Source organism: Tyto alba, unplaced genomic scaffold, assembly GCF_018691265.1.
Source record: "Tyto alba isolate M040663 unplaced genomic scaffold, T.alba_DEE_v4.0 Super-Scaffold_14, whole genome shotgun sequence".
Lineage (NCBI taxonomy): Eukaryota > Metazoa > Chordata > Aves > Strigiformes > Tytonidae > Tyto > Tyto alba.
The window spans coordinates 23,509,967-23,536,134 of record NW_024881276.1 but is presented as its reverse complement, the minus strand read 5'-3'; the positions used below and the strand labels follow the sequence as shown (position 1 = coordinate 23,536,134).

General features: G+C 42.5%; 1 protein-coding gene across 6 annotated transcripts in view; it reads left to right on the top strand.

Moving 5' to 3' along the window:
* Positions 1-884: 884 nt before the first annotated feature.
* Positions 885-26,168, top strand: part of EFHC2 (EF-hand domain containing 2) — a 70,347-nt gene continuing 45,063 nt past the window's right edge. For 3 of the 6 annotated variants that reach the window (XM_042788812.1, XM_042788811.1, XM_042788813.1), the window contains exons 1-4: positions 885-999; positions 10,123-10,311; positions 15,658-15,808; positions 23,603-23,826. In XM_042788812.1, coding sequence (XP_042644746.1) covers positions 958-999; positions 10,123-10,311; positions 15,658-15,808; positions 23,603-23,826 — 606 coding nt within the window. In that variant the 5' untranslated portion in view covers positions 885-957. Of the gene's footprint in view, positions 1,000-1,250; positions 1,487-2,373; positions 2,530-7,614; positions 9,444-10,122; positions 10,312-15,657; positions 15,809-23,602; positions 23,827-26,168 lie in introns of those variants that run through there. The other 3 variants (XM_032994480.2, XM_032994482.2, XM_032994478.2) reach the window with 3 other exon arrangements.

The window sequence follows — 26,168 nt, the reverse complement described above, 5'->3', positions numbered from 1 at the left end:
ACAACCCTTCCCCCCTCAAGCCATCCGTGAGAAACTCTCAGTGTATTTTCTGTTTGAAATTTAAATTTGAGCGTAATACCACCCACTGTATGAAAGGAATGTGATTAAAATGATGGTTCCTTTTATTTTCAATTAAAATCCATTTTAAATGTTTACCTTTCCGCACTAAATGCAAATGCAGGTGCATAATACAGCGCTGGGAAACCAGGAAGTGGAAACCCACTGACCTAGTTTCACCATCCCAGTGGTCTCAAATGCAAAAAACAAAAGAAAAACAACCAACAAACAAAAAGATGTACAAGCATCCCACCCCCCACTCTCCCAAGCCCCCAAAGTAAAACGTGCCGTATAGACACAAAACCGAAAACCATTAAAAATTAATGCCTGCGGTAAACGGCAAATGTGGTGGGATTTGCCCTGTCCATGACCCCGGGTTATTTTTTTTTTTTTGGGGGGGGGGGGGGGAACCGTGTTTAGACAGCGGCTACTGCACCCGGCAGGCGGGAGGGCGCAAAGGCGACTACACAAACCTTCGGGCCCGAGGTAAATTTTACGAGATTTGCGAAGAGGACGCGAACGAAACCTGGAAAATGAAGCAACTGGATTCGTATTCGGTTCTACTTCGCTCCCAAGGGCCGCAAACCCGGACCCGCACCCCCGCCCCCCCACCTCAACCCCGGGCCCGCACTGTCACTCCTCCCGCACCCCCCCGCGGGGCCGGGGCTCCTGAGGACGAAGGCCAGCGCCGCCCTCCCCCCGGTAGCCGTCTGGGCGAGCTGTAACTCCGGGGGCACCGGCCGCACCCGGGACTCCCAGACCCAGGATCCGCCCCCCCCCACCCCCCCGCCCCCGCCAACCCCCCCGCCCCGGGGGCCGCTCGGCCCCTTCGCCCCGCCCTCCCCGTGACGTCACCGCCCGGTCTCCTGGCAACGGCGCCCGCAGCGGCGCGGGGCGGCCATGGCGCTGCCGCTCCTGCCCGGGGCCTCCGGCCACCGCAGCGTGAGTGACGGCGGCGGGGAGGCCCCTTCCCCCGCTCCCCGCGCCTCCTTCCCCGGCCGGTGGAAAGCGGGGTGGTGGAAGGGGTGCGAGCCTTGCCCCCCGGCTTTGCCCTGGGAGCGGGGATGCTCTGCGGGCAGGCCGGGACGCGGGGGGCTGTCAGCAGCTGAGGGTTGCGGGGGGGGGAGCCCTTAGAGCTCTTGTTGCGTCTCTAACAAAGCAAACCTGGGAGAGGGCCTCCTATAAATGAACCCAAACATTTTGGCCGGGGGGTGCGCGGGAACGTGAGGGATGCTGATGTGTTTTTTGCAGAGCTGCCGGTACGATGAAATACCGGTGGCAGCCTGCGAATATATATAGAAGGTGGCATTTTTATCATCAGCTACAATAGCAAACAAAAGAAATGACTGCCACCGCGACTTCAGACTAGTTCAGCAAGGATAGCTAGAAACGTGCTGAACACAATCGGTAGTGTGAAATGGTGCAGGAGGTAAGGGGGGATTGGGAGTGCCACTGTAGCTGGTGCCATCAGGAGGCAGATGAAACAGTGTAGGCTTTCTTAATAATGTTAAAATATCTGGAAGGGAGTTTTCACACCTTGAACCTGTGGCCGTTAGAGCCCTTGTTCGTTCCTGCATCCGGACTGCTGGGGTGCTTTCCTAGCTCCTGAGTCTGGTCCACCCTAAGAAGAGGTGTACAGAAGGTGATAACATAGTTCAGGGACAATTTGCAGATGATTTGTCAAGACACATGTATTAATACCAATGATATCATGAGCATCAGTACCCCTCCAACATGAGAGTTCTCCATGCTGTTATCCTATCTGGAGCCTGCTTTATGAGCAATGAATCTGTTTGTATTAAGTGCAGGCCAGTGTAAAACCTCTGGCAGCTCTCTAAAATAAAAGTCTGGTAGACACAATTGTAGCTGCCCAGATGCTGGTACAGGGAGCATGAAATTGCATAGAAATATATGGACGTCCTGGCTTCATTTGGTTTGTCTGTGTTGCACAGGTGTGTGCACACACAGGACCTCTTGCAGCAAGAGCCCAGCTTACAAGCAGTGAGGATCTTCCAGGCAACTTCCTCCCCCCAAACAGCACGCTGGGTGCCATTGTTTTAGCAGGAAAAAAAAAAAAGAGTCTGGTGGTGAATACTAAGTGTTGCTGAAATAAAATTTGTATTGTAAAGAGCTGGTTGCACCTCTAACACTTGAGGTAGCTGCTGAGTGGGCGTATCAGTGACATTGAAATAGGTGTGCACCATTGGTATCTGTTGTGTGGAAGCAAAATAGTTCAGCTCAGTGTTATCTGTGATGTTATTGTTCTCCACATTTTGATTTAACTTAATTGATAGGGATTATTGTTTTCGAAGCGTGATGGAGTTGTCTCCAGAGCTCCACAGGAGCGCTGAAGAGGCTTTGTGATAGGCAGGATGCCAACTTTTTTGGAGAAAAAGCACAGTATTTGGCTTCACATGCTTGAGGAGAGTTACACATGGAGAGCATTGAACACCCCATGCTGAAGTACATATAGTGAGTATATTTGTTATGAAAACTAAAGGTGTGAGAACCAGGTCACAATTGCCACAAGACAGCATTGTAAAACCATGGTTATACCCTTGTTAGGGTATAACAATGTTTTTTTTTTTTTTTATAGCTCCAGGCTGCTCTTTTTGGCAGTCCTTGAGATAGTGGCGTTAATACTGATAACTTGCCTTTCTTGAAAAGTATTTCTGATCTCCATTTAGTTGTTGGCTATTGGATTTAATTTTATTTTCACATAGTTCCACAAATGAGAGGCTAATAGCATATTTAAAGGGAAAAAAACCCCAAAGTGGCACTGCTCTAGATAAATTGAAAAGGAAGAAAGTATTTTCACCTGTTGGTACTCTAAGCATTGCCATCAGCGCCTCTTATTGTACAGAAACATCAGTAGCAAAGCATCCCCTGAAGAAGGACGAGCAGAGGACAGGGGATTGCTCTTCCTGTCAGCCCTTGGTTTATAATTATGGGGTATTAATTCCACTCTTATCACTGTTAAAGCTACTGCTGCAATCCTCTTTGCCCCTAATGCTTCCACCTGCCTCATATAGGCCCACAAAAGGCAGTGGAAGAGGAGTACATACCCGTTTTGTCTACCTTGGATGTGTTTAATAAGGCAGCTGGGCTGTCTCCAGAAAATCAGAGCTTTAGGGTAGTTAGGGACACGGAGTTTAACTTCAGGGCAGCAGGGACTGCGTTGGCAAATGGGAAGTAAGAAATCTTTTTGCAGCACTTAGCGCTCTGGGTCCACGAGCCACTGGCCCTTGTATTACCCCTCTGTTACGATTATTATTACTTCTAGCTCTCTCTACAGGGAATGCTCACTTCCTCTCCAGCAGGGAGCAGAAAACCTCATCTCTGGCCAGGAGCAAGGGCAGCGAGACCGGGCAGCTCGCAGCTGCCCCTGGTGCTGGCACTGAAAAAGGCAGCAGCCACTGGCTAGTTTTTACTGGGTTTCCTTCCCTTCACTGTAACTGACCGGTGCCCGATTCAGCAACATACCTGAGAACGACGCTGCTGCTGCTACGGTCCTGCGTAGCTGGGACAAAATCTTGCTGCTCGGGCATCACTGCTTGTGAGACTGGAGGGAAACATAGGAAGGTGATGGACACTTTTAAAACAGCTGAAGTGGTTCTTACGGTCACATAAGGTAATGTTTCCTTTGAGCTAAATGAAGAGCAGGGATGAAAGGGACAGGCATTGCACAAGCAGTGCCATGTTTGATGTTTGGTTTGATGGGGTGGAGAGGAATGATGTCTAGCAGAAGGCATCAGGAGCATAAAATATTTACTGTCCACAAAGAGAGTAAAAGGAACTGCCCGTTTTTTCAAGTATCCTTACAATCAAAATTACAGTAGTTTGTGTACACTTAAGTCCACCCATCAAATAAACCCCCTTCATCTCCTTTAAGACTCCTGTTCCTTGAGCAGAAGTCTGAAGATAAGCTGCTCATCAGCAGTGCCTGTCATGTGCGCCTGTGGGTGATCAGGAGATCTAATGACAGAGCAGGTTGGTATTTTGAGGACTGATTAGCCTACCTCCTGCCCACCTGCAAGGCCCCACTCTTCAGGAGGCTGGCTAATGGGCAAAGTCAGCCTTTCCCCTTCGGCGAGGCTGGGGAGGCCAGAGCCTCTGCTGGGAGTGCTGCTGCCCCTTGGCAAGGCTGCTGCTCCTCTGTCCTGACAGCCTCGGGGAGGTGCCCTTGTCTACCTGGCAGTGGCAGGATGTGGTGCTCATGCATCATTTATTGTCTTGTTGCATTAAAGAGTTTAATAATTTTGTCATTCTCACAAACAGTAACTTGCGAGTTACCCCTCTGAAAATATTACTACCTGTTGCATACCCTTGAAAAAGGAAATTCCTCAATTCTTTTCTTTTGTTCCTGCCACAGAAGCCAATGTTTAAGCGCCATGGGGAGACCTAGGTACTGTGGCTTCTGCCCGCAGAGCCCAACTGATACTGAAATTGTGCAATAATGAGATTTTCAGTTTCGTCTATACCAGTTGTATGCATGTTGCCTGTTTGTCAGGACAGAAAATCACAGATCTTGATAACCGTGTTTAATCTTTCATGTGGTGGAAACATAGCGTGTAATAGCTTTGCTCTGTTACTGCAAGAAAAAGTTTGTGCATTTGGAGTCTGGAAAGTGTTAGGGATGACACAGGTTGCAATGCAACAGCATTGTTACTTCCTTTGTTAGTGTTACTGGCCTACCTCCCGTTTGCAAGGGCAGCTGCCTTTTCTAATACCAGATTGATGTTCTTGCCTTGTATCAGCAGCTAGTGGAGAGAACCACATATTCGCATGGGTCAGATGTACCAAGTGCTAGCTGATCAATGTATTTTCTTGCCTGAGGTTTGAAATTCTCAGAGAGAGAATTCTGTGCAACAGTTCTGCATGGCCTTTCTCAGAGAATCGGACAATACGTTTAGAGATCTCAGGGGGACAATACATCCTTGAGAATATCAGTTTCTGTTATAAACTTAAGTGGCACAGCAGAAATTCCACATCTATCTTGTTTATTGCAGGAGCTTGGAATTGCCCTCAACTGGGCTACTGTTGCTGTCTCTGTGTTTCCTGACTTGAGTATTTTCTGTTGCATGTAATCACTGGTGCCGAAACAGGACATTAGCTTTTCTTGACTAAGGGCTTCCCAACCTCTTTATAAGTAAGCCTGCCTGCTTTGCCTTCTCTTCTTCTTTCCCTTGCCTTCTTTCCTGAACTCCTTCCACTGCCTCCTGCCCATCAGCCCTACTCCTCTAGATCTCTCTCTATTCACAACCCCCAAACCCAAATCTTCCTGTAGCAGCCTGTGAGGGTTGCATTTTGGACCCTTTATATCCATCCTTTGTCTTCTTTCAGGCTGTGCCAGCTCAGGCAGTAAGAGCAAGCTAATAGAATCATAGAACCACAGAATGGTTTGGGTTGGAGGAGACCATTAAAGGTCATTTAGTCCAACCCCCCCAGCAGTGAGCAGGGACATCTTCGAGTAGGTCAGGTTGCTCAGAGCCCCGTCCAACCTGGCCTTGAATGTTTCTGGGGATGGGGCATCTCCCACCTCTCTGGGCAACCTGTTCCAGTGGTTCACCACCCACAATGTAAAAAATGTCTTCCTTATATCTAGTCTGAATCTGTGCTATTTTAATTTAAAAACATTGCCCCCTTGTTCTATCACAACAGGTCCTAAAGATCTGTCCTCATCTTTCTTATAAGCCCCCTTTAAGTATTGAAAGGCCACAGTTAAGGTCTCTCCGGAGCCTTCTCTTCTTCAGGCTGAAAACCCCCAACTTTCTCAGCTTGTCCTCATAGCAGAGGTGCCCCAGCCCTCTGATCATTTTTGTGCCCTTTCTCTGGCGCTGCTCCAACAGGTCCATGTCTTTCCTGTGCTGATCCAGGCCCTTAGTGTTGATGTACCTTGTTCTGGGATGTGTTAGAGGGGTACCTAGAGTTGGTGGGAACGATGTCTTAGGTATTTCTCCTTTTAGAGCACCACTTAACCTCTGAACATATTGAAACTTCTGCAGCAAGCCAGGGATGATAAAAGAGTTGAAAATCAGTCATGTGAATTTGACTGGCACAGCGTGCCGCATTTGCATTTATTTCCATTGCTTAGTGGGAGCAACCAGGAGACTGTATCAGCAGCCTAGAGTAGTTCAGAAACACCACAGTTCATTCTGATACAGGATTTGAGCAGGACCTCCACAGTGCAGCTGCTGTTCTCAAGGTAGGAATTAGAAATGGATGTGGGGAGGAGAACCGGACTGCTACCAGCAGCTTCTGCTGTAACTCCCTGTGGAACTTGTTTAAAAACATGTAGCTTCTGAGACAGCGTGTGTCACAGGGCTCCCTCATCGCTCCAGCTGCTGTGGTGAGAGATTTCCAGTTGTGTTTGGTTCAGCTGAAACGTGCAGCTCCCTGATGAGTTTGCTGCGTCTCTGTATCAGAGTTTTAAAGAGCAAGATGGAGAGAGCACAAGGCAGCGTTCCCCAAGGACTGCAGTGGCTGAGTTTGCAAAGCCAATAGCTGCAGTCAGAGAATCCTGACCTTTGCATTAGTCACTATTGAATGTATCCTCAATATTTATTTCAGGCTCACTGCACAGAAAATGGCCAGCTTTGTTCAGCAGATCTACAGCCTGTTCAGTTTAGCTGCATTAGCACAGCAGACACAGTAAAGCTCTTTCCCTGCACTCTCACAGTTTTCTTTTAGAAGTCATTTAATATTACTGTGGAGGTAACACGATGTTCTGTCACTATTTTAGGCTGGATGTGGTCTGAGTTCATTAGCTGAAGTTTCCCAAATGTCATTTTTCTCTTTTGTGATCTTGAATTATAAATGCTCTTTTTCTTAAACTTTCTTTTAAACTTTTTTTTTTTCTTGTTGTTTTGTTTTTCTTTTTTTAAAGAAATAACTGTACAGTCTTTTAGAAGAGATTATTTTGCATATGCATTTGGCTGCTTTTCATGGAGAAGGGGCTTATAAGTAATTCTGTGACTAGAAATCTAAAATCTTCTTTCTATTGAACCCTAAAAGTTACAAAAATGCCACAAAAGATTCTTAACATAATTGCAGCTGTTGGGCTGTGTTTTTCATACCAGATTGTGAATGATGTTGCTATTTCATCCCTAAATTCTGGAAAATTTCCAGCAGAAGCAAACCTGGGTTGCTTTGATGAACATTTTACCACACTGTAGCTCGCCAAAACCCAGAAACAGATGAACGGCAAATGCTTCTAGAAGAACCTTTGAGGACATGAAAACTTTCCTTTGCTCAGGAAAACTGCCACCCTCACTGTGCTTTGATAACTATGTCTTCCTCCCTAACTCATGCTTTGGTAGTAGGGGGAAAATAATTAAATACTTGCTGTGCCAAAAAGTGGACCTGTTCTATAGCACCTTCCGTATAAATCAGATGTTTCTGCCTGGAAATTTCCCTTTTAAAACTTGACTATAGTTATTCCACATTTGGTCTGATAAATGCAGAAAACTCCCTTCCATTCTGATTTCTCCCCAACTCTTTATCAGATTACCAAGGAATGAAATTATTGAAAAAATAAATCGAACAAGAATGGGAGGCTCAGGAGCACCCAAAGGAGAGGGAAGAAACCATCCCAAGTGCAGATGTGTTACAGAGTGGGTGCCAGACCCCGTCAGTGCCCGTCTCTTCCAGAGTCCCGTACCGGGAGAGCGCCTGTGCTCACTTCTTGAGGGAGGGGTGGGATGGCGCATGAAGATCTGCTCCTAATGCCTAAATGTCAGTGCTTACACTGCGCACCGAAGCATGACATTTCATAGCGCAGCTCAAAAAAAATGTGCTGATATGAAATGTTTTATTTTGGACATTATTCCTGCAAATATGCAGCGCTCTAATTTTGTTGAATTCCTGGCTTGAGCAATGCTGTGTGGCAGGGGGCCCTGTGGACTAACTGGTCATTACACAAACAAGTATTTCCTTTTATTGATTTTCTCTTTTATTCAGTAACCCTTCTTCTTGAGTTATGTGGTTCAGGAGTACTCATTTTTTTTTTTTTTCCTTGATATTATTCTTTAAACTGTGATACTTGCTATGTGCCCTTTTATTCACCTCTACTCAAAACATTGCTTACCTTTTAAATATCATCTCTGGGGAAGTGCTTCTCTACTCCCAATCATTACTGTCCCCAGTACGCAAACCTCATCTCACTTTGCAATGACTGTTTCAAGGGGTGCTGGTTAGCCCAGATTTTGTTAACCTAAATAAGGTATGGCCATTGATTATTATGGTATTGAACCCGATAATCTGTAAAAATAGTGAGTCATTTATTATTTTGTAGACAACCATCCTTGGAAAAGTGTCATGCAAAAGGTTTTTAAGCAAAGGTCAAGCTAAAGTAATGATTGAGCTGTTCGTGTCAAGCTCAGCTCTCCATCCCTTGTCATTGGATTTAGAGCACCACAAGGCAGGTGAACAGTTCAGATCGTAACCTTCAGTGTGCAGTAGTTTGTATATACAAGCATTGAATGGTATGGGCCATGAGGTTGGTTAGCTGCTGCCTTTCAAATTCCTCACTGTTTCGTATTGGCAGAGTGAAATAACTACTCGGTTACTTTCAGGTTTTGCTGCTTCACTGCTTGCACTTGTTCCCAGAACTACTGTGCTGAGTGTGTGTTATCTCAGAGCACTTGAATGTTGCCATGATGAAAAATGATTATTTGTACCATTTTTTGATTTATGATTGTACCTTAGAATTGTCTACACTTTTTTGGGGAGCAGTGGCTTCAGTATATGTGTTTGGTAATTAGAGGTGCCCAGTCTCCCAGACGTAGTGGGGGAGGCAGTTTTGTCCCTCTGCTAGTTTACCGATAGATGTGCTCCTGTGCCGCTCTGAAAAATTTTGCTGTCCAGCCTTTTCCTTTACCCAGGGCCTTCTTTGTGCTCACCCACCACATCAGTTCCTCCCCCTTCAGCCTCATCTTCCCTCATGTTCACCCAGTCCCAGGCTGAGGGAGGGCACAGCTGCCGTAGTCTCCGTCTCCCCTTGCTGGGTGTGCCGGGGTGCAGTTACCCTGCGGCCCTTCCCCTCCTTCCCAGACAGAGCGTTTCGAGGATTTGCGAGGGCGAGGAAGAGAGGAATTGCAGAGCCAGAGGAGCTAACGAGTCAGGATTGCTGCTCGTGGGAGGAAGGGTCAGTGGAGCTTTCTGCTGGCTTTTCCTATTTCCCTGTCCTCTCTTGTGAGACTGATGTGTGGGGTTGTCAGAGGGTGGCTGCCTGAGCGCAGCTCACACCGGCTGCCTCCGCTCCGCTCGAGGGAACTGGCCGGCAAAGCAGGCAGCTCGTTAGGAGGGACGTTCCCACAGGCAGGACTGATACTCCTGTGAGGCCCAAGGCTTTTCTGCATCGCTTCAGCCCCAGCCAAGAAATGCAAGTAGGCAAGATGAGTTTCTTTGCAGTTGGTTGTGCATATTTTTTTGAACACTCCATGCTTAATTTCCTGAAAAAATAGTAATATTATAAAGAAATCAGTACAGAGATCTTGTTTGGGAATAGCCCTGGATGGAATTCATCTTTTGTCTTTCGATTCAGACCCAACCCCCCAAAATTCAAGTGTATTCCCTAGTCCAGAGCTGTTGCACTCGGGAATGCAAGTGTAAATAAGATCTTTGTCAAAATTAATGAGAGCGGGCTGTTTTCCTTGTACTCCTGAACCATTTCCATTCGTCCTCTGGAGATATATAGAAAGGCTTTTCCCTGCTACCTTTTGCAACAGTTCTTATGGGTGACTTGCTTCTTTCTATCACGTGCCTCAATCCTTGTTGCAGGGAAGGAGGTGGGAGGAAAACGGCTGGTATCATCCTGTCTCTCAGCCTGGGTAAATTACTGGCATATTTTTCCAATTTTGTCTATAAGGTTGTCAAGTTGACCACTGAAATATGTCACTTCACTTGCAGCATTCCAGTTGTTACAGGTTTTTAGACTCTGTATTAAAAGTAATTATAGAGAAACTTTTACATGATGAATCCCCCTTGCCTAGATAGTTAACTCTTCTGGATTTAAAAACAAGTGCACAGATGTTTTTTTCTCTTTTTCTTCCAAACTTTTGACAGATAGGGAAAGAAAAGTTCCACAAGTCACAGCACTGGGGCTACTGCAATAATGTTGCTATGCTGCTTGGAGAAGATAAACCTGGAATAGGAGGTGAACCTTTACCTGGTCAGAAGCTGAAACCTACCTACAGTGTGTTTCCTGAAGGGATGGGAAGTGGTGCTCCTGCCTGGGTAGCATTTGACAAGCAGGTACATAGAAATCTGTATCTCTATGTTTTTGTGAATGGCTACAATATGACAAAGACGGTATAAAGGTGAAATTCAGTTAGATATTTCAGAAGATTATTTTGTGCATGCAAAAAAAGCTCCTAGATAGACAAAAAGAGTGATAACATCTATTTTTCCTTCATATCGGTATATTGGACAATGTGAAAATATATAATGCCATAAAACAACATATAAAGATATTTCTGTATTGGGGTACATCTTCTGTAGGATATAATAAAAATAAGGGAGTGGGTGACATACTTCTTTTTAGTGAAAATGGTGACAGTAAAGGAATTATTTGGCAACCTGGTAAGAATTAATGTAAGGTAGGCCCCTGTCCAGGAGAAAATGTGCATGGGCACTTGCGAACCGTTAACCTCAGTGGAGTGCTGTAGGCTCAGAATTCACTTCTGCCATCATGTTTGCTTGCTCAAAGTTCTTCTGACTTTTGTGTGATCCATTCATGTGTAATATATGTAGATTTTGTCTGTTATAGATGCAGGAATTTAAAAATAATATGTTTTTATTTTGCAAGAATGTAGTGACACCGTTAAAGTGAGAGAGTTATTAAATAACTGTAATCTGTGATGATATGAATTTTGTAGTACGCTGTCATTACTTTCCATGTTTAAATTTACATTGAATTCTACTTAGCGATGTTTTATTTCTGAAGTAAAAAGTCTCCAATCAGAGAAGGAAAATGATCCAGCAAAAGAAATCATTCAGCAGATCGCAGAAATGTTGCGTGACTAAATGATTACAGTATTTAAATATTGGGAAGAATGGCTAATCTCATAATTTTGGCTTTAAAAGAAAAGCCATGCAGGTAATTGCAGTACAATTACACATCCGTCTCTTTGGCAGACCAGAACTACTAGAGGAAAATGTAAGGCTTGAACAGATACACGTGACTTTGGTTAGCATTGCCTCTGAAATTCCTGGTATTGCTCACATAGTTTTCAGGAATGTGCTCAGGTATGGGTTGGTCTAATCTACCGAAGTGTTAGGGTGTCAGCGAGTCCTGCACTTGCTTTATCTGCACCCTTCTTTCAAAGAGGTGGTGTGCATTGGCTTCTCAGGGCCATATGTAAGTTAGCAGGACTTGCACCTGAGTTTATTAAATGAAGGGGTTAGGTAGGAGGCAGGGGGACCTGCCACTGAGCATCAGGCACTGAACCTGGCTGGTGAGCAGAGCCAGCTGGCCTTTTGACATTCCTTCTCCAATCAGTGTTTTCCTCCACAGGGCAATACAGGACAGGAGTTTGCAGGTTCAGAATTGACCTCTGGAGGGCTCATGTGTTTGGATTAATTACAGACTGTTAAAGGGTACTACCCAACTAATTTAGCTTCCCCAGTTAACAGCTTAGAATGCAGCTATGTCCTCCAGTGCTGCAGTTTGTGACTCAGCAGAATGGACTACATGAAAAATGGTTTGAGTAGATATTTATCTTCTTAAACGTAGTCTGCTTTCTTACCATTTTTCTTTGGTTTCTAACTTTCAGAAGTACCATAGTAATTGGAGGAAGGACAGGCATAAAACTTCATTATTAAGTATGTTGAGAAACAGTTTTTGTAATTTCATACGCATAATAGGAAGCAGGTGTAAATTTAATTTCTTCTATGATTAAGTACACACACAAGGCCTCCCAGGCTTGAAACGATGTTTGTAATTTGGCTACTACAGGTGCCAGGGAAACCTTGAGCCAACTTTACAAAATGCCACAGCGTTTATTCAATATTTGTTACTTTTGGTTTTTGCAGGTAACATTTAATTTTTTGAAGTGTGGGATGGGAACTTTGCACATACCAATGTATTGCAGATAAGACATGAGTTAAGAAGTGTTATATTTCAAGTATTTTTAAAATTAACTTTGCTTTAAAATGAAAAGTAAGTCATCTGCTTTTCTGTTCTTACCCCTCCTTTCCCCTCCTGAGTCATCTGTTTAGATCTGCAAAATTGCAGTTGGCTGTTGCATGTATTTCAGTCATACAGTAGTGTTGTGGTTTGAGCTTAGAGGGCAACTGAGCACCACACGGCTGCTCACTCCTCCCTTCTCTTCCAGTGATGAGAAGGGACAAATGATCCAGGCTTGGGATTTGAGATAGGACTGGGAGGGGCAGATCACCCGTTATGGTCGTGAGCAAAAGTCAGACTCGTTAGGGGAAGAAAAAAACTAACATAAATTTAATACAGACACTAACAACAACACTTAACAGAGTAGGACAGTGCGAAGCATTGCCACATCTTGAGAACACCTTCCCCCCACCCCTCCCTTCTTCCCAGGCTCAGTTCTGCTCCCAATATCTCTACCTCCTCCCCCCAGCGGCACAGGGGCAGGGAATGGGGGGTGCAGTCAGTGCTGCTGCTTCTTCCATCTTGGGAGGGGATGGAACTTCTGGAACTTCTTCCCCCTGCTCCATCGTGGTCCCCCTCTCACAGGAGACAGTCCTCCACAAACTTTCTCTGACTTGAGTCCCTCCCCTGCAGCCCTTCCCAAGCTGCTCCAGCATGGGACACCCCTGCGTGCTGCAATCCTCCCAGTGCTGAACTACAACAGCAGGGTCTACTTTTTCCCATAAGATCCTGGCCTTCTTCGGGCACAGTCACCTTGGTTGTCCATGAGAGGCCCCTCACAGGCCATAAATCAGTGTCTGCTCCACCGTAGATCTTCATGGGTGGTGGTGGCGTCTGCCCTGCCGTCTCACCACAGGATACAGGGGGTCTCTGCTCTGGCACACCTCCCCCTTCCTCTCTTCCTCTGTTCTACTGACTTTGGTGTTCACGCAGCTGCCGCAACTCTTCCTCACAACTCCAACTCCTCCTCTCAGGTCCCTTAAATATGTTTTTGCAGAGGCACAGCTGATTGGCTCAGTTTTGGTGCAGAGGTGGGTCCGACTTGGAGCTGGGGGAACTTCGAGAAACTTCTCACAGGGGGACACGCCTATAGCGCCCTCCCCTGCTACCAAAAAACCCCACCACTCACTCAAACCCAGGACAAGTAGCATGTTGATAAGGGTATAAAGAGAATAAAGTGCAAAAGAACTTGCACAAACTCCTTGAACTGAGTAAACCAGGCCATAGGTGTATGTTCAGTGAAAGAAATAAGTACAGTGTATTTAGGACCTGACTGTGCTTGGAGAGCTGTGCAAACGTACTGTTTTGCCTGACTGCTGTCTCACAAAGCAACCATTCTCAGAAAAGATCATCGACAAATTTAAGAACAATTAGTAATCAAACAGGGCACTTGAACAATAAGTTCATCAATCAACTGTAGGAGCACTAGAAGAAGAGGGCAAAGAGGGTACAGCACCTAAGGAAGTTTCTAGTGGTTGCATGGCTTATTGGCAGCTGGGCATGGAATGAAATTCAGCTCCTTGTCAGCTGAACCCCAGGGTGTTCGGATCGGGATTTAGTGGTTCCAGCATAGTACCTTTGAAGTCCCCTGAAGTATTCAAGAGATTTACACAGGGCTCCTGGTCATTCCAGAATAGTAGCTGGAGAAAGGATACCTTGGTCACCAAAAATAGCACTATACACCAGTGTTTAGGCAAATGGAAGGAAGAAGAGATGTTAAAGGATGATAGAGTTTGTGTTGGCTCTGTTGTATGAGAAGTTTTATCCAGTGTTTTTGTGTTTGATACATGAAACAGTGAATTCCACGGTTAAAAATTGCATGTGGCCAGAATGAGTTTTTATTTATATTAAACTATTTCACCTGTAGGTTGTTCAGAAACTTGCATGTCGTCCTATGTAAACAAACCATAAGTGATAGTGTCTAGATTCTTTTGTGTGAAGATTTAATGCCATCAGGTTTAACAAGTAACTGTTATGTCATTTGATTATAATTTAAATTTTCTTTCTCTAATGGTGGTGGGTCACAGTTCAGGAGAGTTGATGCCAGAAATGTGTCTATCATACTGTTTGGCGCATACTGAAGATCAGTGGGACCTTAGCCTTTGAGATAGCTTGTGGAAACAGTTTTCCTCATCTTGCACTTAACCTGCCTGAGAGAAGGGAGAGTGGCCTATTGAGAAGTCTGACTAGGACATGGGGCGGCTGTTCTAGTGTGCTCCTGGGAAAGCCGCTAGCGCTTTCTCCCCAGATGGGAAAAAGAAGTTGTGTTTGTCTGTTAGGGTGTTTTAAAATCTCGTGTCATTAGTATTCATGAAAGTACTTTGAGGTTCTCAAAGGCAGGTGCTAAAGGAATACAGACTATTAACCCGATTGTTTTGTCATATAGGGATCTCGTCCAGTTTACTAGATTTCAAACATTTTCAAACCATGGTCTGCCAGGTGCTCACTGAAACATAGGGAACAGCTAAGTTGTCTTTTTTTTTATAATGCTTCAGTTTGTCTAATGAATCGAGAATAAAGGTAACTGAATTTATTAAATAGAACCATTCTGAAAAATGGTGTATGAATTGGCACTGATTTGACCCAAATGTGTTGGAGGGGCAGGATGGAAACCTGTTTTAATTAATGCCTTCCCGCACCTATTTACCACAGCAAGCATCCTGGTAGATAATGCACTACTAAGTGGATACTTCTTTCACATTCCCTTAAATTGGTCTTGGTGATTAAAGACCATAAATGATACCAAGTACAAAACTTGTGTAACTGTTTGCTGAGTTTGAGCTGAGATCTCCAGACATGAAGGCCACTGTAGTAAAGCACTGAGCACCACACCTATGAAGGTTTTTTTTTCTTGTGTTATTGCTATTGCAAGAGACCATGAAGACCAGTTGGTATACTTTTTGAGATTTCCCCACTTGCTGAATTGAAGAACCAGGTAAGTTTTGAAATGCCAATATTGCACAGCTCTAAATGACTCCTGAAAGTGTAATTTCTCTCTGGTAGTCTTCAGTACCATTCATCAGACAGCTTGCAGGATCTGCTTAAAAAGAACTCCCCTTTCCACTTGCCTCAATGGTAAAGCTATTACTGTCATAATGCACTTTATTTTCCAGCAATTCATTGAATAGCATTCTAAAATTTGCTTCAGGACCTAGGTAGCTCATTGTGTTATCAGAAGTGCTTTGTTCAGAAGATTTTCCAAGCAGCCTGATGATAGTTTTATATTTGATTTATTTCTTTACTTTAGAGTTCCATCTCTGCTTAGATGTTGTGATAATAAAAATGCCAAGCAAAGAATTTTAAATTTATGTGATTTAATGTGCATTTCTGTTCTTACATTTCTGAAAAATAAATCTACCTCCTGAAATCCATACATTTAGTTACTTATAATCTATACAACTTTATTTTATTGACATATTTTGCAAAAGCATTGGAGATTTTCTTGCTTTATAATTATTTATTGTTTTTAATAGATATTGTCTTTTGATGCCTATTTTGAGGAAGAAGTGCCTGACAAAAATCAAGAGCTATATAGAATCAGACACTGTAAAATATACTTCTACCTTGAAGATGATACAATTCAAGTGATTGAACCCCAAGTGAAAAATAGCGGCATAACTCAAGGTATCTATTTTTAATAGCACTCTTTTTTTGCCCTTTATATCTTTCTTCAGTACAGTCTTAGTCCATTCCAAAGGATACGTACTGTGACTTCTTATAGTTAAAATAGGATGTAAGTGAACAGCTATAATTGCCTTTTCTTGTTATGGATCATAATGTGAACTTTTTTCTTGTCTTAGTTTATGAAGGTAAAGGTTTTGTAAGGCAGAATCCCCTCCCATGCTCAAACATACAATTTTTTCTCTATTATAGTTGTTTGAAATCATATGATAGTAGGTCTTTTGTCAGTGTTGTGTCACTTCTGCAAAAGCAGTTTGTGTTCTAGATCTCCATTCCTGAGCTTGGCTCCTCTCATCTTGGCACTGACAGTAAATTCTCTAGCGGCAGCTCTGTAATTGTTCATTAGCTGCTGCAGTATCTCTGCTGTTATTGAAGGAGAGCGCCTTTTGTGCCTCTGGCTGTTGGCTCTTTTATGATTAAAGTGCCCTTGGCACAGTCATTTTTCCTTGAGGCCTCTAAGTTAAGAAGCTGCCTTGCCTCAGTTGTCACATCACTGCACTTGGGCCAGCCTGAGGACTTTTGGAGGAGGGTTTACTGAGATGATTTACTGGAGTATTAATGGACTTGGTTTACATTAAGAAAATGTGACCTAGTGGTCAACATCCTGTTGCAGAAGAGGAACACAGCTGCTGCTTCTTGGTGTTTGTGGGTCACTGCCAGAATTAAAAAAGTTTTCAAGGGATATAGTCCAGACAAGCAGGATGTCTTGGGATGAATATCTTGGGATGACTGCGCCTCCCATCCCCAAAGATATTTTGTACATTCTGGTGCATCTTAGCACAGCAATTTTTGAAAATAAGTTAACCATTTAACTACTGCATTCCTTTCCAAGATGAACAGATGCTATCAATTTCTGTCTACAGATAGGATAATATTTAAAGGTGTTACTTACATCATTACGGTTAGACCTGGGATAAAATTACCTGTGAATCCAGTACTTCAGGACCTGGTCTCCCTGTGTGAGTAGTTCTTCTTGCCAGAAATCTTACTGGCTCTTTAGCAGGAACTGATTTTGAATTCAGAGAAACCTCCTCCTACTCCTACCTGGGCAAGTGCTTTTTGAAGATCTGAAGAAAAGCATACTGGATCTCTTCTGTGAACTTGCAAGTTACTTACCCTCACCCTGAACTCATGTGCATGGGGCAGGAGCCATCATGGGGTTTAGGTTTTCCTTGACTTGTGTGTCACAGGAGTGGGAGTGGCTGTTTCTGGATTTTGTGGTTTAGGACAAATGACCATCGACAAAGCAAGTACAGTTAACCCAAGAGGCAAAGGCGATGTCTTTGAGAGGGAAGGTGGAAGCCAGGTTAATCAGAGCAGGACAAAGCAAATTCAAAGCTGATTCCGTTGAATCTAGATATAGGAATGAGTCATCTTCATTGTCTTTGTAGTATGGGTTGTGCAGGCTGTCCCTTCAGGCCTGATGTTCCTGGCAGTCTAGTCATGTTCCTGTGGTGACAGGAAGGCTACAATTTCCCCCTATTTCTTTGGTTGTATCTTGCATTAATGTTTGTTGGAGTTACCTTCTGTACTGGATCTAAAATTAACTTAATAGTATTAGAGGGAAACAAGAATTCTCTCAGTCTTCTGCACAAGGATATTTTGAAGGCCTCTATGACTTTGTATGAGTACTTTATTTGGGATAAATGTGTATACACGACAAATTAAACTGATGGATTAAAAAGAAATGTTCTAGGATCTCAAAAGTGCACTTAATTTATTTGTTGCTCATACCTGGGCTGGTAAGGAAGCTCTCTATATTGATTGTGTTTAGGAAGGAAGAGATACTGTAGGTTTCAAGGCCCAAGGACTATTTGGGGTGTGTTTAGACTTCACAGTTGATGAGATGACCTGGAGCCTGTACTTTATTATAAACATCCACATACATATTCTTATTATCCTAGAGATTAATATGCTGTAGAGGGAAAAAGGTGGTGGAGATGCCTATCAGATATTTCTTTACTCACATGCACCTGGGCATTGACTTCATGCTCCAATAACTGAAGAAAACCACATAGTTGTTATGTTAAAGGCACTAAATATTTGTTGTTGAATATATGCAAAAGCAGTGTTTCTTAAAAAGAAATCCCAAACCATTAACTGCTAGTCTTATTCTGTTTACAATCAAAAAATTGGCCTGTTCCCTATTTTATTATAATTCTATATATCTCTTATATTACTCAAACTCCCTGTCCTAACTGGGAATTTTTAAGCCTGATAACAACAGAAGTGTAACTGTCTGCATTGTGAAGCTGGTAAACTGAAGCACAAAGGAATGAAAATCTTTCCCATGATCATGCAGGAAAGGCTGTAACAGGATGAAGAACTGAGCTGAACTGAAGTTCAGGGTCTTAACCATAATGCTGTCCTCTGCACGTCTGCTGAAATACAACATTTTATTTAATTAAAATGCCAGGGTTTTGTAGAGGAGGGTTTAACCATAGGAGAGCTTGGGTTGAAAGGCAAACTGCACTGCACAAGGAAGCACAGGCATGGGTATGCGGGTGAAGAAAGAAGTGTGGGAACATCAGGAGCAGGATAGGCTCAGTCTGTGTGAACAGTTGGGGAGTTGCAGTGGCAGGGAAGGGGTTGTGTAAAGGAGGAACAGCAAAAAACAGTGATGAAAGAAGTGGAGTTGAACTGTTGAAGGCAGAAGGTGGTGGTGACCTAAACTTGGATGTTTACACTGGTGGAAAAGATGTAAAAGAGACAGCTGAAATGGCTGTTCTCAGGAGTCTTCTTGAAGAGTAGGTATAGCAGTGGTGGGGTAGATCAAAGGTAGATCATCTTATTTTAGCAGGTTAATGCCCTGAGGCCATGGGATTACCCGTGCTTGTGCCATAACCCACAAATGAGATTTTGATGGTCTGAATGGGTGTCCCTGGGCATGGTGGGATTAGAAAAGTGTGGTAGTTTCCCACTGTACTCTCCACTGTGGGCAGTACTCGTGGCTTTGCAGAAAAGACTTGGAGAGGCTTACAGACTGCAGGATGATTTGGTGAAGGAACAGCTGTCAAAGATGTTAGAAGAATTTCTAACTTTGATTATGATTTCACAAAACTAAACCAAACTGGCTTCAGAGAAAAAAAAAAAAAAAGCCAGAATATGTGCTTTTACCACTGATCAAAATCTCAGAGTGACAAAGTAAATGATCTGTGGGAAATTATTTCACTGACTTTAAAAACTGCTTTATGGAATTGGCTGCTGTACTTGGACATGAATTTGGACAGATAAGGTTGCTACTAAGTAACTGAAATTTAAACTTAATTTAATTTTGGAAACTGCCTTGCTATAGTTTGAACTTTGTAAAATATTGGAAGAAATCTACACAAACAGAGAAATTCTGTGCAAAACACAAAGGAATGCAGAGGATGACCTGAACTTGAGAAACCAGAATCAAAGCAAAAAATACCAGGATAATCACAGTGCACAAGAGCTGACTAAAGATAAGGGAGTACAGAGTGCAGAGAAGGACAGTAAACTCAGCCACGCACCAAGCTCTACTATGTTTTTCCAGAGCCAGAATGCTAATTAGTCTTCCCATATAAAAAGAAATTTTCCCATAGAGAGCCAGGCTAGATATGGCGGTGCAAGTGTTTCGTAGATCTAATTCCCAGTTAACAGGACTGTGGCTGGCTGATACTGTCTTATCAGAAGGTCGTCTCTGTCCCATGGGGCTGACTGCAGCTTCCAGTGCGATCCAGGCCCTGCAAGCCGGCACAGAGTGGAGCAGCTGGCTGGTCTCCCCAAGGTCAGCCAGCTGAAAAAGAGCACAGAGCTGCCTGCTGGCTGGGCTCCCAAGGCCGGCTGGCTGAAGAGGAAAGTACAAGCGGGAAAGTGAAGTTGCGGCCAGCTGCTCCAATATGACCGATTATCTAAATGTTTAAGACCTCCCCTGAGGCCTGGAAATAATTGTGGTTTTGCCGTACTTGATGGTGGCCAAATCATGACCTTGCTATGTTCTGACAGAGGTGAATAAATGAATGTAGGAAGCCCCCTCATTTATTGGGGTGAATTCTTTGTGTTGCAGGAATAGTAGTGGTTGCTTCTCCTCCTTTCTGTGCAAGCAGTCAAAGAGTGTACAAACTCCAGGTGTTACCCATTCCTCTCCTCTCTCTAATGCACTCTTGAGTAGTGCGGAGGGAGTCAGAAAGCTGTGCTGGGGAAATCATCGATACTACTTTATTTCTTCTGCAGAGCAGTGTAGCATCAGAGACCAAATAATTTGCTGCTCGGCTTCATGAGCTGCCTCATAGTCAAAAGGCCTTCACTATTATTAAGATCTCCTTAACTGCCGCTGTAGCTGCCAAATAATCAGGAGCACTGAGAGAAAAGAAGATACACTACAAATTATGGTGTGGGAACTCAATGCCACCACCACTGTCAGAGAAAAGCAGTACTCCAACTCTCTTTACAAGAGCACAGTGGAGAGCTTTAGCCTGTCCAGATGCAAATATTTAAAATAATGCTTGGTGGTGCATCAGGACAGCCTGCTCAATAAACTGACAAAAGACAAAAGAAACATCAAGAATAGCCACCCATCCTGAGCAACTTGAGTGTTGTACATGACCAGATCCTCCTTTAACAACTTGTAGCATATTTCTAGAAGTAGAAATGTAATCATTTTCCAGAAGGAAGGACAATTTTAAAAATGCTGAGACCTGACCTCATCTGATCAGGTTTTATTAAATTTCAAATTCAACAGTATAAAATGTATCCTCTACATGTGTAGATCGGGCACAGTGGTACCTAATAAAAGCAAAGGATTGCTGCAGATATTATCTTTACAAGACATTTTCCATTAGGAAAGAAATTCATATCCCTCTGTGTATTATAGTTTGAAAAGTGATAGGAAAAACTAGCTGAAGGCTTATTTACCATTTCTGAGGTGCATATACCCTCAGAAAATACCTCACATTAGAAAATTGTTGGCCATTATATTTTCACTAAAATGGTGATTCAGCTGGATTTGCATTTATGCGGAGGACTGTTCTGACTTAGCACATCATCTGTTGATTTTGTAGGAGCGACCTAAGGATTAGCCAAAACGAGGTAACATATTAAAGTGTGTGGTTTTGTTAATGGCAATGAGATGCAGTTTTGCATCATGTTAAAATGTGGTAATTACCATGTTTTCTATCTAATATTTCTGTGAGGATGAATCTTTAATACATGTATAAGTATGTTTAAGCAGATAGAGGTTCAAATTTATTTTAGAAACGTCAGTAACCAGAATGTCAGATTTGGTACATGTGAAACATCAGGATGCTGAACAGGTCTTCAATAGTTATTTTAATGAGAACATAAACCAAATCTGCTTTGTTGCTTTATCCCCCTGAAAAATTAAGGGTATATTTTCATTGTAGGAGTTAGACTTTCACAAACAACTCTGATAATGTAGTAGTGGAAGGTATTTCATGCAGATTAGTCCTTAGGGAAATAAAGTGAACAATAAAGAACTTCCATGGACTGACTTAGGAATAAGACCCTTCAAACACCAAAAAAACCCACACAGCAATATATTTCTCCCTCCTCCTCTGCCTCTCTTTATCCCCTCTCTCCCCAGGACACCCTCTACCCCCACCCACCTCCAAAACAAAATAGCAGTGCTGGAAAATCATCAAACGGGACTCAGTGGGAAACGCGACCAGATGCACAGCTGAAGGGCACTGGAAAGAGATCCAGTTCTGTAGTGAGAGATAATGAGGTAGACCTTTTAGATAATTGTGTCTAATAAGCTATTATTGTAGTAGCAGGTTAGTACTGGAACTATTTTTAGTTTGGGAATTTTTGGAATTTTTGTGCATTTACTGCAGTTGTCTTAAAGCTGCACCTTTTGTAATCACTGTAATTCTAAAGTTGTTGGGAACCTATAGTGTCAAGAAATTACTATAACAGTTTGGGTTTGTGGTTCCTGTCTGGTCTTAGTCAGTGGGTACCTGCATTATAAAGCTGGTGCTACAGAGGTGTCTGGGTTGGTAAGCACAGCAAAGAGCCTGAGGTTGAAGACTGGACCATCTTTTTACTCTCTGCAGGGTATTTTCACATAACTGCATTGAGGTAATGACGTGGCAAAACTTTCACTGATGTCCTTTTTGTTCTCTCATAATGTTGAAAAAAAGAGTTTAGTTCCAGCTATGCCAAGCTGCCGTTCTCTGTGAACCCTAACCTCACTCAGAATAAATCATAGCTTGTCATACACGCAGCTGCATACCATACCTCTCTTTAATGTGTGTGTTACATATTTGCTTAATCTACTGAGCTTATAAATTGTTTCTAAAATACTTGTAGTATCACAAAATCATTCAGGTTAGAAGGGTTATCTTAAGATTTTCTGGTCCAACCCCCTTCTCTAAGCAGGATGAGCTAGACCCAAGTGCCCAGGGCCACATCCAGCTGGGTTTTAAGTATGTTCAAGAACGGAGACTTCACAGCCTTTTTGGACAGCCTGTTCCAGTGTTTGATCACCCTCATTAAAAAAGTGTTTTCTTGTGTTCAGATGGAATTTTGTATCTTTTAATTTGTGCCTATTGCCTCATGTCCTGTCAGTGGGTACCACTGAGAAGAGACTTGCTTCATCTTATCCATTCTCACCTGTCAGGTATTTATAAATATTGATAAGTTTTTGCCCCAAGCCATCTGTGTTCCAGGCTGAACAGACCCATCTCTCTCAACCTTTCCTTATATGAGAGATTCTCCAGTCTCTTAATTATCATCAGTGAGTACTTTTGAAGCATTACCCAATTCATCAATGTATTTGTGAGTTTTCAGCTGGTAGACCAATAGCAGATTCCTTCTCTTTTAATGTGGTAAATGAAAACAAACACAATGCTTTCAGAATAACAGTCCTTTAATGTAAAGATTATCAATAAAAAAAATGTGTGTACTTACTTCTTACTTTGACAAAATTCAAATATTTCTCTTTTTTCTTTTCCTCTCTCCCCTCACCCCCCGCCCCTTTTTCTCTTGGATAATGTTCCTGTTAGACTACTGCTTATGAATTCCTGGCTCTCTATTTTTGGGATGGATTCTTTACTTCAGCCCAGCAATCAGCCCCACTCATCCCTGTTGTCTTTACTTTCAGTGTGCTCCTTAGGGAAGCTCTGCATCTGCCTCCGTAAAGAGGCTCCTTAAGGAGAGTCTGCCTCCGGACTTGATAGGTCACACTTTTTTCCTTGGTAGGGCAGTTTTTTTATCTAACCTCAGTTACATATGCCTCTTCTCACCCTGCAGACCATACTGACAGATCCTGTCCCTCCCATACACCCTTACCACATGTTTTTTTGCACAACTTTTTGTGTTTGGTTTTGTTTTTTGTTTTTTGTTTTTTTTTTTAAGAAAAATTAATTATATTAATGAGTACTGGAGTCTGCTGTTGCTTGTCAAAAAAAGTGAAAAAGACATTTCTTTTTATAATGAGAAGAAATATTTTGAAAAAATACTAACATGTTACATTTGCATCAGCAAATGGGAATTTATTCCAGTGGTTTCCTGTTTGCTCCAGAAGGTGGTAATTTTCTGTATTAACTTCAGTTCCAGAACACAATCAGCGTAAAGTATTGTTGTTAATAAAAAGGATCCTCTTACTTAATAGTTCTTTTGCTGAATGAAGGTTAATTTTGTCCCATATGGCTTCATCTGTGTTAGTCATATCAGCACAGAAAATTAGCAAGTCTGTGAAGTGATTCTCAGAGCAAAGGAGATTTACTCTCTGAATTTGTTCTATTTATTCTACAGGAACTATTGTTCGACGGCATCGGATTCCACTTCCACCTCCTCAGGAAGATCAGTTCTATACTATACATCACTTCAATATCAACATAGAAGTAATCCTTTATGCCCGAAAATATAAGATTATAGATTGTGACCAGTTTACAAAAAATTTCCTGAGGAAGATGGGAGTTAGATTAAATCCTCCCACAGGTCGTCCAGATGACCCGTACACCAAAGAGCGGCAAAAGGTCAGATGAGGCAGTAATAGAGAAAACTTGATTTTAACAGAAGTGCCATTGCTATTAGCAATATGCATTATATAAAAAATTTCTTTAATAGCAAATAGAAAGTAGCTATTTCAACATAATAAATCCCTAGAGGAAACTTGCTTTTTAAAGTTCTATTACATGACTCATTGTACTAACATAGTGAAGTCCCAAATATAACTGATTTTCTCCTGATGTGTCCACACACATTTTGGAACAGAACAAAATTAATTGATAAAAATAAAATAAACCTTTCAGTATTAAACTGAAAAGAAAAAAAATAGGCCTATTACATGTTCTACTTAGGATTTTGCTTCAGCTAATTTAATGATAATAAACACTTTAAAGTGTTTAGAGGAAGATCTAATTGGCATTGTGGTTCAAGCACATCCATAGCTTCCTGCAGACTCACTTGGTCTATTCATGTCATCTTTCATCACTACCCCACATGTTATTAACAGCTCTTTGCATGTGTAAAGCAAATTCTTCTGCCACACAGAACCCCGCACTCTGCAGTTTTAAGACTTCTGAGGTTTCTGAATGCAGCTCCCTCTTTTATGAGTATATGGGAACACATACACACCTCCTCCTAAAATCTCACACAGCTCCTAGATGCTATGTGGATTCCTCTCTGTAGGAATTTGGGTTCTTTTCTCTGGGAATAGTAGTGGGAGTGATGTTTTCTGTAGGGAATAATGACAATTTCTTTCAGTTCTGTTTTCCTTGATTAATACGAGTGCAGATGGCACTGTATTTTTCTCTCGACCTGACTGTGTGAGGACTATTGGCCCACAATATGCAGCCTGCTGTGATAGATCCAGTCTAGTACTCTGAAAGCAACAAATACTCCATGTGTCTCTGCATTCAACTTAATCCTCCTATTGAGAAAACTGCTGCAGCTCTCAGCAGCAAAAATGGAAGGTAATTATGACTGAGATGTGCAGGACAATTTGCATATATCTGAGGCACTCTCAGGCCAACATGTTGGTTTCACTTCATTCATGCTTTCAAGCTTTTTGCAGTCCCCCATTGAAAAGAAACATTTGTAATGTCTCCTGGTTCTGCGCAGTGGGCACTCAGGCTGGCCATGGGTTGCTTTTCCCTTACTCTGGCCTTGTAGGTAACAGGTGTGTGTTAACACACACGGAGTCGTCTTGATGCTGTCAGATTGTGTCAGCGTTATGTAAGGTATTGCATAACCTGCTTAGATTTTTATTTTTTTTTTGTAAAAACAACAAGCAAAACATTAATGTGTTGCACATATGTGTGCCTAAAGAGAATGGAAAGGGGAAAAAGATTTGAGAAATAAGAACATCAGGAGACCAGAAGTAACTGAAATCTATGTCTTAATATTCTCAGTTGTTAAGAAATTACAGAAAAGTTACCTAGCAAATTCTGGCTGCTTTATGCTTTCACTTCCCTGTGACTAATTTGTGGAAGGTAATTTTTTTATTTATTAAGGGTGGATTGCTCTGGGCTGCTTTGAGCAAAATTAAATCAGACTCTCAAATTGCACCAGAGTCCTAATAGAAGGCCAGAAAATGAAGGTATGAATGAAAGTAAGGAATATGATGAGATAGAAAATGAGACCAATGAAAAATGTAGCAACCCCCTTAGATTCGTATTTCTGTATTGTTGGAGATGGTATTCCATGGATGGTGATGTTACCTGGCTCTGTGGCTGTATTTGGTTGCTTGTTGCATCTTCAAGGGGCAGGAAGGAAGAAAGATGGTACTGGGATGGTAAATACCTGAGTTGTAGCATATGAGTGTGATGATGCCTGAAATGGAAAGTGCTGCAGATCAGTAAGGACATTGGCAGGCAAAACTTGTTTCTTCTCTCCTTATTTTAAGATTTGATGGTCTGAAAGAATGGGCCTTTTCTCTCTCAGATTTTTAAGGCCAGAAGATGCATCAGTGGATAAATAGAAATGTAGAGAGTTATATAAACTGCCCATAGTCAACAGTTCTTTCTGTTCAGACAGTTCAGCTTATGTTGTCTGTCACCATTCTTCTTTGGAAGCAATTTTGTGGAATTTTGTAGATTAGGACGACTGTCTTGTCCCTTTCACCCACTTTATACATGATGGATTTTGACTTAGGAAAAACACCCTGTTCAGGTCACCATTTATATATGTGACTGGAACTAGCAGTATGTAAATGCAGTCCTTGGATTGGATCGTCATCCTGGGATCCGATTTAATGCAGTGCAACTGCTTTTGGAGCAACTGTGACTGTAGATAGCATCTTGTTATAGAGCACATCAGCTGAAATATATCTTTAGTTGGAGATTTGCTATTCCTTTTCAGACCCATGAGTGTATAT